The sequence below is a fragment of the Diospyros lotus genome, chromosome 15 (genome assembly GCF_014633365.1).
Source record: "Diospyros lotus cultivar Yz01 chromosome 15, ASM1463336v1, whole genome shotgun sequence".
Lineage (NCBI taxonomy): Eukaryota > Viridiplantae > Streptophyta > Magnoliopsida > Ericales > Ebenaceae > Diospyros > Diospyros lotus.
In genome coordinates this window covers 30446039-30464757 of record NC_068352.1, presented here as the reverse complement: position 1 = coordinate 30464757, position 18719 = coordinate 30446039, and the positions used below count along the sequence as shown (strand labels likewise).

Here is an 18719-nt window from a genome sequence, read left to right as displayed (position 1 = left end):
ACATTTTTGGGTTTTATTATGTTGGGAGATTAAGCTAGCTCTCTCTCTCTCTCTCTCTATCTTTGTGTGTGTGTGTGTGTTCATAAGTTAGGTAGAATTTGGGGAAATTTTAATTTTGAGAGAGAAAAGTGTATGAGAGTGTGTGTGTGTCATGTTATAAAGAAAAAGAAATATAAAAGAAAAGAAAATGGGCCTAACTTTAGCTTTCGTGAATGGGACAGGGTCCCACCCTCGTTTTCTCACTCTACGCTTTTTCGATTTCTTTTTGCTCTCTCTCTATCTACCAATCTGCACTTTTTATCAGCTTATTATTATTATTATATTCTGCGTCACTCACACAATACACAAAGACAAGACTCATGCCCTCAGAAGAACAACTCTCCCACACACACACAGAGATAGAGATAGAGATAGAGATAGAGAGAAGAGAGAATAGAGAAGAGAGAGAGAATCAGACTCTGGAAAAGGTCGATCTTTGTTTTGTTGTTTGTTAGGGTTTCTGCTGGTTTCAAAGTCTCTGCAAAAAGAGCTCTTCTACTGTTGGGCTTTCTCCGCTTTTCTCTGCCAAATCAATAGGTATTTTTGTGCGCTGTTCAATTGTCTAAAATTCTCCCCCTTTCTCTGGTTTTGGTTGATTCTGCTCTGCAACACCCTTTTGCTGGACGATCTGTTTCTGTCCTCTCAAACTGCTTTCCCTTCTCCTTCTTCTTCTTCTTCTTTTTTTAATTTTCCTTTTCCTGAATTCTGCAGCTTCGCGTTCGTTGTGTATCTATGTCTAATTTTCCGGGAATTTTAACGGTTTTACATGGAATTCTGTTTTCAAAATTGGGTTTCTGAGCCCTTCCCACTTGGGAATGGAGATCCTTAATGCGGGCTTCAGACTATGAGTTTATGTTTTAGTCCTGTAATTTTGTGTATTCTGTCAATAAGTTCGACTCTTCGCGGTTGAATCTTTTTTCTTGTATTTCCCAGTTTATATTTTGTTTTTTTTTTTTTTTCTCCATGCGTGGGTTATTCTTATCGGATGCAAAAAGCACAGTGTCTGGGTTCTGTTAATTATTTCCTTTTGTTCTCTATATGATTGGATTCTAGATGCTCAGTGAGTTGGGCTTCTTTTATCTTTTCTGGGGATATATGTCTCTTTGACTGTTAATACTTTGGAATCCCTTTCATTTTCACATTCCCATTATGCAGCGGGCTTTATTCTGTGGAAATCTGTTCTCAAATTCCTGGCATCTTTTTGCAGCACCAATCTAGTTTATTCTAAATGGGGGCTGAACTTTCCTTTTTTCTGTTTTAACTTATTTTGCCTTAGTAGTGAACAATCCTAATTTTCTGGTGGCCTGTTTAATGCAGAATACTTTTATCTCATAGCAGCAAGGAACAGAGCTTTGTCACTTCTTGTGTGTAATTTGTCAGAATCCTGTCCAGCTAAGAAGTCTTTCGTTGGTTTGTGGTTTATGCAAGTGGTTTGATAATTTAAAAATCATACAAGTTACAACTTTTCTATCTCGTTGGATTCCCCTTTGACCTGATAGGAGTTCAAACATGGGTTACATATGTGATTTCTGTGGGGAGCAAAGATCGATGGTGTATTGCCGATCTGATGCGGCTTGCCTATGTTTATCCTGTGACCGCAATGTGCATTCTGCCAACGCACTGTCACGACGTCATTCGCGGACCCTTGTGTGTGAAAGATGTAATACCCAACCTGCATTTGTTAGATGTGTTGAAGAGAGGACATCTCTTTGTCAGAATTGTGATTGGTTGGGACATGCTGGTTCTACATCAGCATCAATGCATAAGAGGCAAGCGGTTAATTGTTATTCAGGTTGCCCTTCAGCTGCAGAGCTCTCGACGATGTGGTCATTTATTTTAGATACTCCTGTGGGTGATTCTACTTGCGAGAAGGGACTGAGTTCCATGAGCATTACAGACAACAGTTTAACAGACTGCAGAGACCCTTTACAGATTAATGATGGGCAAGATAACTCTGTCTTAATTGAAGTGAATGATGTAAAGGATATTGATAAGTCAAGCATTTTGATGGGGTCATCTTCAATGCCTCTAGTGAAAACCAAGCCACAAAATGTTGATCAATCAGTGGGATTGGTAAATTCAACTTCATCCAAGGTACTTACCATTCCTTATATTGGGAATTAACATGGTTAGTTATGTTTAGAACCTACTTAGAACTCTGAAATATATTGTGGTCTTGTGGAGTTTGCGTAATACTGGCTCCCAGTCTTTCATCCTCTAGCTGAGCACTGACAACTGGAAACTCTGAAAAATAAGGATTTCCCTTTTATCTTCTTGTAACAAGCATTTGTAGACTACTCCTATCCTTTGAAAGATGCATCTCACACTCCTTCCCCAAAGTTTATTTTTTAACCTTTAAGTGTATTTTCTTGACTGAGGATGACCCTCAATAGCAACAGCGATGTTGCTTCTTTGTGATTGGAAGGTTATGGGTTTGAGTTGTAAAAACGACCTCTTTATAAAGTAAGGTAAGGCTGCTTATGAATATTACCCTCTCAGCCCTTTGCAGAGAAAGAGCCTTGTGATCTGGGGACCCCGTTTTTAAGTGTATTTTCATGACTGGGAAACATCCCTTGAATGGTTTTTGATCCATTCATGTTTGCAACTTCTCATATAATAGCTTAAATGAAACTGCAATACCTAATGAAATTTCGTGTATGACTATATTTTTGTCTCATATTGTCAGTGGTGTCATCCGAGTCTGGCTCTTTTATTTTGCAAGGCTACAGTGATACTTCTTATTTGAGTTTTGTCAGCCAAAACTTGGTAGGACAATTCAAAAAACACCTGTACTTGGGGAATGTAATTTAGTCTTGCTGTGAAATGAATAGAAGCTGTGAAGCATGTCTAAGAGATTTGTCAATTCCTAAACCTCCCAGTCATTGATATCTCGTCTGGAGCTGCCATCCCAAAAAGACTTAGTGAACCTTCCAGAATGAGGTAGTCACTAACAATCACTAACAAGGTTGATATGGAAACCATTAAGTCAAATAAACAAATGAGTGAATGCCATTCATAAAACTGAAGTGAGAGAAGTGCCGGAATGAAAGACATGGATCAAGAATGTTGGTTTTCGTGTCTGACATTCATGGCTTGTAATGTATCAAAATAACAACTAGACTCGTAATGTATATTGACTTTTCTAGCTAATCTACATGTTAATATTTATGACGAGTTGCTCCTTTGTGGAGTACTAGCTTTAGTAGCAACTATAGGGTTGTTCCTTAAGGGTAAGGTTGCATACAAACAATAACACTCCCCTGACCCATGCAAAGCAGACAGTCTTGTGCATGTGATTGTTATGTATGTTATATGTTGACATTTAAGACTTAAAGATTTCTCTTTAATTTTAATGGTATTATATTAATTTTGTGGGGTCTCAAATTGGTTTATTCTCTATTTTACACTCTAGGACCCCTGGAACTAGTAAAGAGTCATCTTATGCTTCCTTTTGGGTGTTTAATAACTTACAAATGGATCCTGTTCATGCATCAAAAGTGTTCTTTTTTTTAATTTCTGGTTCTGTTTACCTGTTATTTATTGACTTGTTTTCCTGGTCCAAATGGGCTCACAATGGGTTTGGCAGCCACTATTCATAAGACCACAACCAATATGAGGGTGAGATCCAATTCTAGGTTTCTATTACAGGTGCTATGACCTTTGACCTGTTTAGTGATATCTTCAATACAAGTGCAAATTGAAGCCTTTCTAGTTGTCAAAAAATCCATTTTATATTTTATATAGTTTCTGATATCCCAGCTAGTGGGATTAAGGCTTGTGATTCTTTTTCATGTTGTATTTAGTTTCTGATAACCAAAAATATCACTAAGAAAAGTCTCTAGAATGGGGGCAAACCCTTTACAGGATCTGAAAAGAACAAATAGCTAAGGCCTATATAGTTACAAGTAAATATAGATTACCTTGTTATTTAACCCCAAAAAAAATTCTAAAAGGGATATTCCTCTGCTACAAAAAGATGGAAAACAGAAAATGGATTCCTGCCAAACAAGTAACTGAATGTTCAAGATTGCAACACCTCAGCTTTGAGTTTTTTGCTTGCTTCTTAGAATGTATTTCTACTTATTTTCAGTTCTGGGCTCCTAGCTATTTGGTAACCAAGATTAAAGGCAGTTACATTCAGTGTTTGTTATCAATTGAGATTACCAAAATTGATAGGTTGATAATTTTTATGTTATTATCAATGATTCAGCGTGTTAGAAGTTGTCTATTCCTTATTTGCTTGAGAACTACTCTAACTGTTCTTAACTAATATTCAGATGTTTTATTCTGGAACAAAAACGCCTGGTCTATGTGACAACGATGCATTCTATGAGGACTTTGATATGGATGAAGTTGACTTGAATATTGAGAACTATGAAGAACTATTTGGTGTAGCTCTTAATGATCCAGAACATCTCTTTGGTAATGAAGGAATTGACAGCCTATTTGGAGGGAAGGACATGTCCGGTGCTGTTTTGAATTGTCAGCGCACTTACGCTGCTGAGGTTCACATCTTACCTTACATTTCTTTGCATTATCCTTGTCAGTCTTTTCATCGTTGGCCTCTGTACTTATTATTATCTTTGTTGCTCTATTTCATTTTGAACATCTTTCTCTCATTGCACTGCCATAAATGAAATTATTACAGTAAATTTTATGTTCTTTCCTTTCTACCATCTTTTTCTAACCTTTTCTCTTTGCACTGCATTTATCAAAGTTTGTGTTCAGATTTTACAAGAAGAAATTCTCCCCTCTTAGCCAAAGGACAAGCAACACAATCAACTACAATCAAAGCCTTAATCCCACTAGGCAGTGTGAGGAAAAGAAAAAAATGAAAAGAACCTGTATAACTTTGCATTGCTTCTACTAAAACTTTATCCCTAACTTCTTGCATTTGTGATTTATCATTAGATTTTTTTTCCTTCACTCTGCGTATTTTATATTTTTTAGTGCTCATTCAAGTGTCTACGAGATTCATTTTTTTTTTTCTTTACCCTTCCACATACTTTTATATCTTTTAGATAATTCAAGAGTGTAACAGATATGCTTTTATCTTTATTTATAATTCTACTTGTACTAACTCAAGTACCCATCCTAAAAGTACTTAGGAATTCTATTAAAAGTAATGCACAGTATAGTAAAACTTAAATGCACAATTGGCTAATATTTCTCAAGTGATTCTCGGAGTGTGAACATATTTTTCTTGTTCACTTTATATAATCTGAAATGTGTACCCAGCCATATCTGGCATTGCATATGGACCTTTCTAAGGTATCATGCTTTCATATTGGGATGTTGACCTTGCTGCCTGGTTTCCAATTTCCAATATTAACAGCCAAATTCAATTTTAGCTGTAGCATTAATAAGAATGCACTTTAAACACTTTCTATGGTAGTAACAGTAAGATTTAGCTTTGATAGTGACGGTCTAGTTAACACTGATTGAAGCAGACAACAATATGCTATATGGTTGGCCTGCATCTACATTCCTTACTATTTGTGATTTCTTTTTCCCTCTCATGATCTTAGTTAACACTCTATCCTTTTACGGTTTCTTCAACCTTCTCTATATCAATTCTTGCAGGTTTTTTATTTTAATAATTGTTTCTTTATTATGGTTAAGTCATCTGCAGCTATGATCAGAATGGGCAATTACTTAAAACAGGGAAAATTTCCTTCGTTTTTCAATTATCAGCCGAGCTGATAGTTTTCATTCCCATCGCATGAAAAACCTTCCACTTAGCACCCCCCCCCCCCCCAAAAAAAAAAAAAAAAAACAAACAAAAGAAAAACCTTCCACTTCAATCAGGAACTATTTATGGCATTGAGCTAGTACAACCTGTTATTCATGTTTGCAAAATGGAGACCCACAATTAGATCATGAATTTTCTTTTAACATCAAAAGTTTTGCATGGATAGCAAGGAAACTTCTAGTTTATTCTGGGTGCTGTGCCTCAATTTTGCAAACTGAAAATAAACATGGGTCTTCTTTCCAATAATGTTGCTCTTTTGTGTCTGAAAGGTCATAGGTTCAAGTTATAAAAACAGCCTCTTTGCAAAGCAAGGGTAAGGCTGTTTATAAAAACAACCGTCACCTGACCCTCGCAGAGTGGGGAGCCTTATGCACTAGGTATACCATTTTTCTTCTCTTATGCAACTTCTGTGGTAGCAAAGATCGAGCACTTGCTCATTTGTGTCTTCTGCTGAAGTACCTGGATAGAAGTGTCTCATATTGCTGTAACACCTGCCCTCTATTATTTTTTCTAAATTTGTGAGTCTATCTAGTCTACAATACAGTTATTCTCAGATGTTGCTTGTTTTCACCAGGGGTCATCAATTGGACTGGTTAATGCAATCCAGCCAGCTTCCAGCAATGCTGCCTCTGCTGATTCCATGATGAGCTCTAAAACTGAGCCAAACCTTTGTTTTGCTAGGCAAGCCCATTCTAACCTCTCATTTTCTGGTCTTACTGGAGAGAGTAGCGCTGGAGATTATCAAGATTGTGATGCTTCTTCAATGCTTCTCATGGGAGAACCACCATGGTGCCACCCACGACCTGAAAGCTCTGTCCCTTCAACCAGTAGGAGTAGTGCTGTTTTGCGTTACAAGGAAAAGAAGAAGACACGCAAGTAAGACTTGAAAGTTCCCCTTACCCCTCCCCATCTCCTCCTCTTTTCTTTTTCCCTTAGTTTTTAATATATTTAGATGAAATTTTTACTGATAACTTTGTGCCAGTCACCTTATCTTCTGATTCCCAAGGGATGGAATTTTTACTGTCACCATCGTGGTATCTAATGCTTAACATTATGTTAATTATCCCACAGATTTGAGAAGAAGGTAAGATATGCCTCTCGCAAGGCAAGGGCTGACGTAAGGAGGCGTGTGAAGGGTCGCTTTGTGAAGGCTGGTGATGCTTATGATTATGATCCATTGAGCCAAACAAGGAGCTTCTGAGCGTACAAGCTTTCACCATTCCTACGAGGTCAGGAATCATCAAAGCCTAAGTTGGAAACGAATTGATGCGGTGCTTTCTCTTTCAATGACAAAGTTGCTCATATACTGCAGGAGCTTCAGTTGTCTAAAGTGCATGAAGGTGGATTTAGACTGCTCTGTCTCATTGATTCACCAACGAAATTCAAGATGAGAAATCTGATTCTCCATCATAAAGAAAGGATGGACTGTGATGTCACGTGATGGCGAACTGTAGTCGCAATTACTCTATACAGCGTGCTTCCCCCCTTCGTCTGAGGGCACAGTTACCCTGCCCAAATCTTCATCACCAAAGAAAGAATTCCAAGCTTTGCCGAGTACTCGTTTATAAGAACAATATTTCTCTTAGATTTTGTTGCTGCATTAGTCACATTATATCATTGGCACAATCTTTCCCCCAAGATTCATTTGCCAAGTTGTTTTGACTGCTGCTTCTTGTAATATATTCCTCCCCCTTCTCTGTGACACGTATAGTTGATGATACATGTTTCCAAGTAGCTAGGAAGAATGCAGGCATGATAGGTGCCAAATTGCATCAGACAAAAGGTTGGTATTTGTAAGCTTCTTTTCCTTCTTTTTGCCAGATGTACAGCATAAATCACTATACTGTAGTTGGGTCAGAAACTCCAGTCTGTAATAATCCTGTAGTATTCCAGCTCCAATAAACAATCTTTGTTTCTCTGGTCATGACATTTGACATCCAAAGAATGGTTGTATCATCATTGTGCCTACTATTCTATTTGTGATAGAGATTGTACATCAGCAGTACTGCCATTTATTAATTACTGTGTGCTTGCCAGGATGCTTCTACTTATATGGCATGACAGAGACACAAGAATGATGTCCTGTCTCTTGTTGGAGGAAATCTGCTCGATGGGATTGTGGGATTTATTTATTTATTCATCTATTTTGCCATTCATGGGACGGGATTGTGGGATTTAATTTTCTTTCCAATCGAAGCATGGTTGTGGATCTCCAATTCAGGTATGGGCCCGATATGGTCTGAAAGCTGGACTGAAAATACATGAGCGAGCTCCAGCATTAACATAAATGGGGGTTGGATGGGATTTTCACCCTTTCCACTCACGTATTTAGTCTAAGTTTTTAAATCGAATATTATTATTTTTTTTAGTATTTAACATGGCCACGTTAGTGCAAGTATTTTTTAATCAGGTTAATCATGAAAATAATTTAATTTTTCTTACGAATTTATAATTTTATTTAACTTTTTTAAATTTTAATAATTAATTTTAAATTAATTTAATTAAATATAATTTTATCTAACATATAAAATTAATTTAAAAAAATATATTCATACTGACTTGATATATAAGATATCATATAATAATCATATTTGTAAAACTTATATATATACAAAAATATATATATATATAATTTAGACTCAAACTAATCTTAAGACTCAAATTCAAGATATATATATATATATATTTTAACTTGTGCGCATATAAATGTCAAAAATATTATTATTATATAATACTTTGCATGTCAAGTTAAAATGAACACTCCCTTTAAATTAATTTCACATGTTGGATAAAATTTTATCTAATTAAAACCAAATTGCCAAAATTTAAAGAATTACATAAAATTATAAATTCACAAAAAAGATTAATTTTTTCATGACTAGCCCTTTCAATATTATTCCATTATCTTTTTTTTCTTAAAAAAGACAAAAAAAATTACATTCTGTAAATATTTTTTATTCTAAATTCTACCTTTAACGAGAAATTAAATCTTATAAAAATTATTGTGAATACTAACGTATTATGATTTTTTTTAAAAAGAGTGGTAAACCAAAATAGGTCTCATAAAACTAAATAATCTTATGTTTCACTATCTGTCATTTCGTATGAAAATTCTATTACATGGATACATTGTTCTATAACATATATTAGTGACAAATCCAATACATTATCTAATACTATATTCACAACTATGAATGAAAAAGACATTTTACAACAAAGCTTCACCCACCACTCTTTGAGTCCTGGGGCACTTGCGCTTTGTTTTAGACTTGGGCCATTTTGAACAGCTAACTAACAACTGGGCTCTTGGATTTACGGCTGCTCCTGAGAGGGTCCATAAATTATTATGTCCCAGTAATGGGTTAGATGATGAGACTTAAAAAGAGTCCTTTTTTCCTAGCAAACAAATGCATAAATAGTGCATGTGCGATTGAAGCCATGTAATAAATTTACCATACTGCAAGCACCAAAAATAAATAAACTCACCATACTCGATATTTTCCCATTTCTGTTCAATCCACTAGTAGACCAATCTGATGGCTGCCATACCATAGATCACATGAGACTGCTAGTCTGCTATCAATCTGATTTATCATTAATTTCACTGGTAACATCTGCTGTTTAACTCAACTGATTGTACCTTTTGCAATACGTTGAATACAGCAAGCCATTTGGCGTGTATAATCATACAAGGAGAAATTCCATACTACAAGCGATTTAGAGCAAAAACAATCTACGAAAATTCACTTGAAAATTTCATCTTGTATCAGTAAAAGGAGACTATAAAATATTTGCATCAAGTAAAGAAAACCTCGGCCATTAAGAACAAACAAATGCAACTCTTTTTGAAGCTTATGAAATTAATCATCGTAGCCATCGTCAGATGAACTATCTGATGACATCTTCCCAACATGGTCTGCTACAGAAGTACCCTGCTTCCACGCAGTAGATAAATTCCATTAGGCATAAAGAAAAAATTGAGACCTGTGCCAATTAAGAGAGAGGTGGGGTTGGTTAGCCTGTGTAATTGTGAACGCAAAATTCTTACCTCCATTTTATCCCAGTCCTTTAGCTTGGGATTTGTTAGCATGTAACCATCACGCAAGGGAGCCCAGGCAGGACCTTCACCATCCACTGTAGCAGGAGATCTTGGAGCCTGTGAGTACCAAAAAATTATTGATTATTCAGATACACATGCAAGCAACTTCCCAAAGATGTGACACATCGCATGACCCAGTCCACAAAAGCGACCAATGGCTGCTTTTTGCACATAATTGTGCAATTAGAGAGAGAGAGAGAGAGAGAAGACCTTGGTGAGAGATTCAGCTGCTTGGGATGATGTCTTGCCCAACTCTGAGAAAAGGACTTCTTTCTTCCGCTTTCTTATTGCTGGCAAGTTTAAGACATCCTCAGATGAGTAAGAACTGCAATAGACCTACCCAACCACTTGTACAGTTCAACACATAAATAGATAGACAGATAGCAGTCACGACCTAGGACCACACATAAATAGAGATCATTTGGGAAGCTCTGCCTTGTACAAGAGAAGTAAAAATTCAGGACCCATACCATCCCCAAAATAGAATTTAGAATAAAACAAGTATTTGTCCAACAAAATCCACCAAGAACCAACCAACCATATAACATTGGAAAAAATCTGCATGGCGCCCTGATAAAAAGCTTTCAACTCCTGAAGTTTGATAGCTCCTCCCTCCCCAAATAAACCACGGCCACATCATAGCAAGTACTCATCAAATTGTCTCTTCTGGAAAAATCTACTTCCCTCCCACTATCGTGAAGTTTATAAACTGATCTAGCAAGCACCCAAGGAATGCCCAATAGTGACAGATTAAACTCAGTGTCCCAATAACATAAGAGTACTGTAATAGATGATCAACCAGTTATCACCGCTGCACATACAACACTAAGAATAATATTCCATCCTATAGACCAACCTCTCAATGGCAAAAGCCTCCCCTTGAATTCTTTTCACAAGGATGATGATTGGGTATGCCGTATTCTTGAGAAGAGCAACTTGCAAAGACTGTCAGGAACCAGTCCTGACCTAGGGTTTGTTTGAAGATAGAGATGAGAATGAGAGAGAAGGAGATAAAGTTGAGGAAGAAAACATAGAGAAATTAGGGAGAGAATTGAAGAGAGGAAGGAATTCAGTTTTGTTATTACTCAACAACCTCCAAGCAGTCTCAAGTAGCTTATATAGCTACTCTTTAAGGCAGTTACTTCAGATACATATTGTAACTGAAGTGTACAGCTATCAACTAAAATAACAGAAAAATTAACAGCTGGTAACCACTCCTGAGAAATAATCTGATACACCCAATATCTTGACAGGTCACTAAATATCCAGTTATCCATGACCACCTAGTAATACTGAACCAACATTCTAAGTAGGAGAAAGCAAACGGAAGATCCCTTAGACACCTAATATCTATTGTTTAGAACCTGCATCACCCAATTTACTAAGTTGGACTAGACCTTTTAATAGAGGCAAAGTGTACTTTAAGCCAACCAGGCAGCATATTGCATGTTTCACTGTATCCTAAACTTGAACAAAAGGAAACAAAAGAGAACAAATACATAAAGAAAGCTGAAATTTGAACTCATGCTTCTATTTATATACCTTTTTCATCTTTAGATCTTGAAGGATTCAATCCTTTTTGAGCATTTTGAGCTTTGTTGACCTATATGAGATGCCAAACAACATAAGTTTAAGAACCTGCCAATGGACAAAAAAAGCTAATGTGCCCGAAACCAAAAATTATTATGAAAGGAATGGAAGGAACTTACAGCATTAAATAGCTTGACCACTGAAACTCCAGCAATACATATGTAAAAAGTTAACTTCATTAGTTGAGAAGGGAAGAAAGTACCATTAGGAAATAGTTGTTTGAATAAATAAACTTCATTAACAAAAAAGATACTTCATACCTCCTTTTGTAGCAATTCCTATGAGAAATTTTTCACGTGAATCCAAGAAATTAGCAGGCTTCACATGGCCCTTTTCACCTATCTTTGTGGTAGGAATTATCAGATGAAGACAGACATTAATTACAATGGATGGGAAAACCAAATGAAACTTAGTGAACATGGCCCACAGACATAGAAAATGGGATAATGAAAGAACATTATAGTGGAAGTCAAATGAAATACCAAATGTTTCTCCCTCTTTGCCTCCCCCTTTACTTTCCGTTCAGCTCTTTCTTCAGCAAGCTTCTCTGCCAATAGCTTCTTGTGTGCTGATAATACAGGGCCCTGTAAAGACATTGAACTTCATACAATTTCAAAAATCATAAGTTCACAGGGCAAGCATATTAATTACCAGTAGATCATCAGAAACATTCGTCTTAGTAATTTTCTTGAATGCAATCCTGAATGCTTTGCAACCTTCAGCAAACTTCATAATTCCAGGCTGGATTTCACCATCTTCATCTTCAGACACTTCATTTTCAATGTCATCATTTTGATGGTTCATTGCCTCCTCATCAGAAGCATTTTCATCAGGTACCTCATTTTCGTTGAGGGACTGTTCATATCCATCTCTATTTACTGGCAAAGGCTCCTCCTCATCATCTGAATTGTACTCCCTTGCTCTTTTGCGAAATAGCTTCTGCATTTTCTTGTCTATTTTAACCTTTTCAGAAGTTCCCTGAAACACTTTTACTCTTTTCTTTGCCTTACCACCCTTCTTGTGCCCTATTCTCCTCTTCATTGGGCCCTGACCTGATTGATGGACCTGTGCCACTTCAGCCATAGCCTCACCCTAATTCCTGAATGAAAAAAATTCCAATCCTTCAAAAGTCAGGAAAAGGGTATTGGTCTAGGGCATTCTGCATTCACAATGCCAAATTTAGATCATATACTTTGCAAGATTTTTAATTAAATAATATTAAGCAATATTTTGTTATATTCCTTTGGTGTCTTCTTTATTTATTCCACATTACAAAATCACAGTTGTGATTCAAACATACATACAGAACAAAAGGAAAATAAAGATAAAAGATAACTATATTTTGCTCCACAACATGTGGTAAACATAATTTTGCACAAGAATATGAAATTCCAATAGAAGACCATGTTTGATCAAAACCCAGAAAGATTGCATACACATAGCTCCAGGTTTAGGGACCGAAAATCGAAGTATGTCAAAAGTATTAGTTTATCATTTACTATTCCTAAAAATAGAAGAACAAGAGCAAGTAAACATGTTCAAACAGAAGCCCAGACAAGAACAGGAGTAACAAGAGGATAAAGCCACATTGAACTAAAAACGAAATCTTGGTGATTGAAAGTTGAAACTGCATAAACAGGAATAACAGATTCTCTAGCGGTAAGAATGTCTGAGGTTCAACCTAGATCCTGTGTTTTAGCCTTTGTCCAAATTCCTCAATGCCCCTTGAAGGGTGAACATGCTCTAAACAGATTTCTCTCTAGAATAGCATTCTATTTCTACCACGTCAAGGTTCTTCATTGAATTGCAACAGAACATGAAGAATTGATTTGTAGCCCTAGCCCATTATAAGCCACAGGATTTAAGCCCCAATTTGGGCTGCGCCTCTTGGGCCATGCTATCTATGAGCTTGGTGTTTTAAAAAAAATGCACTTAAGCACAAAGTGCAGCATGCTTAGGGCTTTTTTGTGTGTGTGAAGCTCAGAAACATTAGCTGAGCATGCTTTAGTTATGCTTTTTCTAAGCTTTGAAGCACAAAAAAGCGTGCTTCAAAAATATGCCTGTCTTTTTCTTTTATCAAATAATATGAATGGATGGATTTGTTTAAATTTTTGCAATGATGTCGCCGCTTGAATGGAAACCTTACCAAAAGAAAGTTATTTAAGATCTGATAAAAATCATATATACATTTAAACAAAAAAAAAAAAAAAGACTTGACTGTATTTACTGAGCAAAAAATATTGATGAAAACATATAATTAGGTAATTAGGGATTGATGATTGATTCTTGATTGTTGTAAATTATAGATTGTTGATTGATTGTAAAGTAGGGATAATTGTTTTGGATTGCTGTAAATCAGGAGTTGATTGATTAGGAATAGGTGTAAATTAGGGATGATTTTTTTCCCTTATGCTTTTCTTATGATTGAATGAACTTCAACACAAGTATAAAATATAAATAAAAAACGGTATCTCATCGTTTGTTAAATTTGCATCCCTCAATCTTATTTAGTTTTTTCTTAACGATTGTTTTTTTAAGAGTTTATATTTTTTATGCTTATAAAAGTTTACACTCTTTATTTCAGTTATGAGCGCTTCGCTTCGCTTAAGCATGTGACCCGCTTTGCGCTTAAGTGTGCCCAGTGCTTTTGAAAACACCTAAGCTAGATAGGGTTGTAATCAAGCCGATCTGTCTTGCCTCGGGCTCGGCAAATCTGAGCTCAGGCTCGAGCTCGAGTCGAGCCTGGAAGCTTGGTCAGAGCTCGAGCGCGGTTAACATAGTCCAAGCTTGAGCTTGGTTCGGGCTCGGGCTCGAGTTCGAAGGAACAAAAAAGCCTTCAGCAGTAACACATTTCAGCTTTCTTAGGGTTTCTAAGGAACGAAACAAGATCAAATTCTGTGTTCAATCAAACACACACTGTCCAAAAAGATTTAGGAACACTTGCACAAATGACAAGCAGTTGATTACACATAATAAATTGAAAATTATTGGAAGAGAAGTGTTACCAATGTGCAGTGGACGGATTGAAGAAGAAAAATAAACCTCTCTCTCTCTCTCTCTCTCTGAGACGGCGAGGAGGCGAGAGGGGCGAGGCAGCGGCAAGAGCGGCGGACACTCCGGCGGCGGCGATGGGTCTCTAGTCTCTTCCTTTCTTCCCAGCAGCAGGCTACAAGCAATTGCAATTCAAATGCAATTTCAAACGAATCAATTAGGGTTTGAACTGTATATTCCAACCCTAATAATTTTGATTATTTCTCACATACACCCCTATCTATTTTATTTTTTAAATATTTATTATTTTATAATTTTTTTTCAAAAAAAATAACAATAACCAAGACAATAATTATAACATATTAATTTACAAAAAATAAAAAATATACATATAAATGATGAATTATAATATATAATTTAATTGACTTAAATTTTTTAATTAATCAATTAATTTTTGTAATCTATATATATAGTTAATAAACATTAAATATATCTTTTTATAATATATTTATTATAATACAATTAATTAACAATAAATAGTTAGATTTAAAAAATAAAGTATAATAAATATATATTATCTGAAAATTAATATATGGTGTGTTTTGTAAAATATAATACATAAAATAAAAAAAATTATTCTGCATATTACTCAAAATATACACAAATTTTCATATCTTTTAAATAATTACTATATTTTTATGACAATATTATTTATATATATATTGATGTAATATTATATAATTCATAATAATCTTATTTAAACTTAACAATAATTCTAATTACTATTATGAATTATTATTAATTTTTAATAGAGTTATTATTAATTTTAAATATAATTATTATAAATTTATTAATGTATTTATAAATAAATTTCTATAAATTACTTATAAACCAATAATTGAGTCTACTCAGAAACTTCTAAATGATCAACTTGCGAACTTATAATTGAATTAGTTCACGAACTTTTATTCAAATCAGTTCGCAAGTTACTGACTAAATTCAAACTCAACTCAATTATAAATCGAGATTTAAAATTAAGTTGAACTTCAACTCGTTTACTTTAACAAACAAATTCAAACAAACTTTTAACGAACCGAGCACCAAGTCCCTTACGAGCAACTTGGCTCATCTATGACCCTAGCTCGATTATAGAAATATGTCCAAAATCTTTGAATTTAATTTCAAAAGGGGACAATTAATAAATAAAATAATAAAAAATAATAGACAAATTAAAATATCGTAATTCAACATGTTAAATTGTCTCAATTTATTTGTTAAGACATTTTGATGTGCATGTTATATTTTCTGTATGTACATACATATAATCGACACATTTATTTGTAATGTCTAATGATATTTTAATAATTCTCATGAATCATCAACAGCGGACTGAGAATTATTTTGAATGTCGCGACTCATGAGATGGTAAAATGATATTTATGATATTTTGAACTTAGGAGATGCCATGACTAGAAGTTTACTAGTAATATTTTCAAGCCATATGCCCTTAGGCCATCTCCAACAGTTTCACCATCTCTAATAGTCAAGATATTTGTAACGATTCAAACTCAAATTCGGCCCTCAGTGTTGCTCGTCATCGCCAAAACATTGGTAAACCTTGAAATTATCACCAAGACTTATGGACCAAATCTATGCATCAAGTTTCGTTATCTCTCCTTACCACAACGATCATTAATGTTGAAAGAGGATCGACGCATGCAAGGAAATCAGCCAACAACAAAAGTTACAAACGTGACAAGAGTAGATCTGGCGAAAACATGCTCAACGATCAGCGACGACAACTAGCAGAAGCACCATCACCTGAACAATCGACGACATTGCTCACGTGACTTGGTTTGACGAGAATACCAGCTTCAATTTCATCCTCATCCAGCAAATTAGGTTTGTGATTTTTTTCTTCTTGTTTTTTTTATTTGATTATTTTATATATTTAATTGTTAATTTATGTATTTAATTATTAATTTTATATATTTAGTTATTAATTATGTATATATGCGTATTTGATTATTTTGTGTATTCGATTATTGATTTGTGTATATGTGTGTCTGATAATACTGTCTATTTGATTATTGAAAATTATAAGTGAGGTAAAATAAATAAAATTAAAATTATTAAAAAATAAATAAAATAGAGAGTGAAATAGAGAATAAAATAGTAAGTATGATTGGAACACGTACAATTATTGATGCAAAATTAGAATATCTCTTTGAAAGACCTATTTTCACGTACATAACTAGCAAGATGATTTTGAATAAATAAGAGGGGCAGAGTATGAGAAGAGATCCGATGCTTATAAAACTCTATGGAAGGAGTCTACTAAGGTTAACTGTGAAGAAGGAAGCGATGTAACAAGATGCTAATGACAGTGACTCCCATAGCTGATGAACTTATTAATTTTAATGGCAGAATGTAGACAATAAGACTGTTGCATTGCATCCACGATTACCATCCCATTGCCTACAAATTTTGTATAATAAATGAATCACTCCCATGCTCTAATGGAAATAACTACAACAGTTCAACGTTGGTGCTGAGGAACAATGACTGCCATAAAATGAAATCCCAAATCTCAAACTAAGAGAAGTTGATAAAAAGGAGATCTACGTTATTGCAATGTATAATGCATTAGACAAGGAGAGCTTAAAGGTGCAGTCCTACACATCAATCAACAGATACAGAAAGACGAATGCGAGGAGATAGATATTGAGATAGCGTGAGAAGGGGTATACAATACCAAAGACAATCTCCGACGCCTGTGACGCAGTTGCGGCGATGGCCAAATAGATTAGAGCTTGGAGGAGAACGCCGAGTGAATCTTGCCGACGTCGAGAAATTTTCAGCAGCCGAAGAGCGGCGATTGCAGAGCAGAGGGCTGGACTGAAGTTTCAGACTGGGTTTTAGGGTTTGGGTGAGAGGAACTGAAGATAGAAAACCCAAACGGGGCCTTTTGTACGAGCCATCGAGTTACTACGACGCGGCCCGATTCTCCAAGGCCAGCCATTCTAAGCCCTCTCTCTACTGTGATAGTGTTTATTGGGTCCGAAAAACCGAATCCATTTGGCCTATTAATCGGTCTGAATTTTTTGAACCAAATAATAGGGTCTATATATAATATATTTTCTGCTCTTTCGGGTGGGTTTGAGTAAAAAAAAAATTAATGATATAAGACATATAAAAGTAAAAATTTTTGCCCAAAGTAATGTTTTGGATCGTAATTCTCGTTCAAGACATAGATCATTAAAGCCCCCAGAAAATAAGGGCTCCCATATTTTTTAATTTTATTTTATGATAATTTTTTATTTAAGTTCATACTCTATTTATTTTATTGTTCCAATTTAGATGAGGACACCTAATTTCTTAAATTTAGAAATTATTTCTTAATATTAAACAATAAATAGTGTTATAAAATATAACATATATTGATGGTTTAAATTTATTTTTAAAATTAAAAATTTTTAAAATATATATAATCATGAAAATAAAAACACCTTGCGATACTAAATTTTTTAAAAAAGATAAATTATTTTTTAAATATACTGATAGTTTATAGAATATTGTTAACTATTTATATTACTATAAATTTAGCAAAAATAAGTTTTTAAAAATTAAAATTAATAAAATGCTAAATAAGTTTTTAAAAATTAAAATTAATAAAATCTTATTTATGTTCAACTATATGACGAGAAAAACTAATGGACTATTCTCTTTATATTTCAGTTTTTAGTTTTAAATTTTAAATTTATTTTTAGTTTTATATTTTAAGTGTTTATTTTAAAATTGTTAAAAATATATTCTTTTTGTCTGTAATATTTTTCGTGTTTTAAAAATTTTAGGGTAAATTATATGAAATTTCCTACACTTAAAGTTATGTGCAAACTTACCTCTTGTGCTTTCAATTGCATCAAAACATTCTCTTACTTTCAAAATGTTGCAATCAGTCATAATTTGTTAAAATTTTACATAATTTTGTGTAATAATCTACATACAAAATACAAAATTCTACATACAGAATTTCAGTATATGAAAGAAATACAGAAATTTGCATTACTCAACCAGTAAATTGTACAAAATTATGTAAAATTTCAACAAATTATGACTAATTACAACATTTTGAAAGTGTAAGGGGGTTTTTTGATACAATCGAAAATACAGGGGGTAAGTTGCATGTGACCCTAAGTGCAGGGGATTTCATATAATTTACCCAAGATTTTAAGTATGTTTTTGATG

At 34.5% G+C, this 18719-nt stretch overlaps 2 protein-coding genes across 4 annotated transcripts; one reads left to right on the top strand and one right to left on the bottom strand.

The window, feature by feature from the left end:
* Nucleotides 1-332: 332 nt before the first annotated feature.
* On the top strand, nucleotides 333-7756 carry LOC127792021 (zinc finger protein CONSTANS-LIKE 9-like). The gene is made up of 6 exons (XM_052322301.1): nucleotides 333-576; nucleotides 1357-2133; nucleotides 4317-4544; nucleotides 6366-6667; nucleotides 6863-7020; nucleotides 7104-7756. The coding sequence occupies exons 2-5, from the start codon at nucleotides 1549-1551 to the stop codon at nucleotides 6990-6992; spliced, it is 1245 nt and encodes a 414-aa protein (XP_052178261.1). The 5' UTR covers nucleotides 333-576; nucleotides 1357-1548; the 3' UTR covers nucleotides 6993-7020; nucleotides 7104-7756.
* Nucleotides 7757-9363: 1607 nt separating this feature from the next.
* Nucleotides 9364-17541, bottom strand: LOC127792574 (uncharacterized). 3 transcript variants are annotated; one of them, XM_052323109.1, is made up of 10 exons: nucleotides 17227-17541; nucleotides 14486-14646; nucleotides 12132-12639; nucleotides 11963-12064; nucleotides 11741-11822; nucleotides 11600-11619; nucleotides 11433-11493; nucleotides 10101-10180; nucleotides 9840-9947; nucleotides 9364-9723 (listed from the first exon to the last, which is right to left on the bottom strand). In XM_052323109.1, the coding sequence occupies exons 3-10, from the start codon at nucleotides 12561-12563 to the stop codon at nucleotides 9652-9654; spliced, it is 957 nt and encodes a 318-aa protein (XP_052179069.1). In that variant the 5' UTR covers nucleotides 12564-12639; nucleotides 14486-14646; nucleotides 17227-17541; the 3' UTR covers nucleotides 9364-9651. The 3 variants fall into 3 exon arrangements, with proteins under 3 accessions (XP_052179069.1, XP_052179068.1, XP_052179070.1); XM_052323108.1 differs by having other exon boundaries at nucleotides 12132-12579; nucleotides 17227-17539; XM_052323110.1 differs by lacking the exon at nucleotides 14486-14646 and having other exon boundaries at nucleotides 12132-12579.
* Between the last annotated feature and the right edge of the window lie 1178 nt (nucleotides 17542-18719).

Excerpts from the sequence above, each read along its gene's own strand:
- LOC127792021 (XM_052322301.1), top strand. The coding sequence starts at position 1,549 with ATGGGTTACATATGTGATTTCTGTGGGGAGCAAAGATCGATGGTGTAT. Across the intron at positions 4,545-6,365 it reads AGCGCACTTACGCTGCTGAG|GGGTCATCAATTGGACTGGT; the intron begins GTTCACATCTTA and ends TGTTTTCACCAG. Across the intron at positions 6,668-6,862 it reads GAAAAGAAGAAGACACGCAA|ATTTGAGAAGAAGGTAAGAT; the intron begins GTAAGACTTGAA and ends ATTATCCCACAG.
- LOC127792574 (XM_052323109.1), bottom strand. The coding sequence starts at position 12,563 with ATGGCTGAAGTGGCACAGGTCCATCAATCAGGTCAGGGCCCAATGAAG. Across the intron at positions 10,181-11,432 it reads AAGATCTAAAGATGAAAAAG|CAATAAGAAAGCGGAAGAAA; the intron begins GTATATAAATAG and ends TAAACTTGCCAG. Across the intron at positions 9,724-9,839 it reads AGGACTGGGATAAAATGGAG|GGTACTTCTGTAGCAGACCA; the intron begins GTAAGAATTTTG and ends GCGTGGAAGCAG.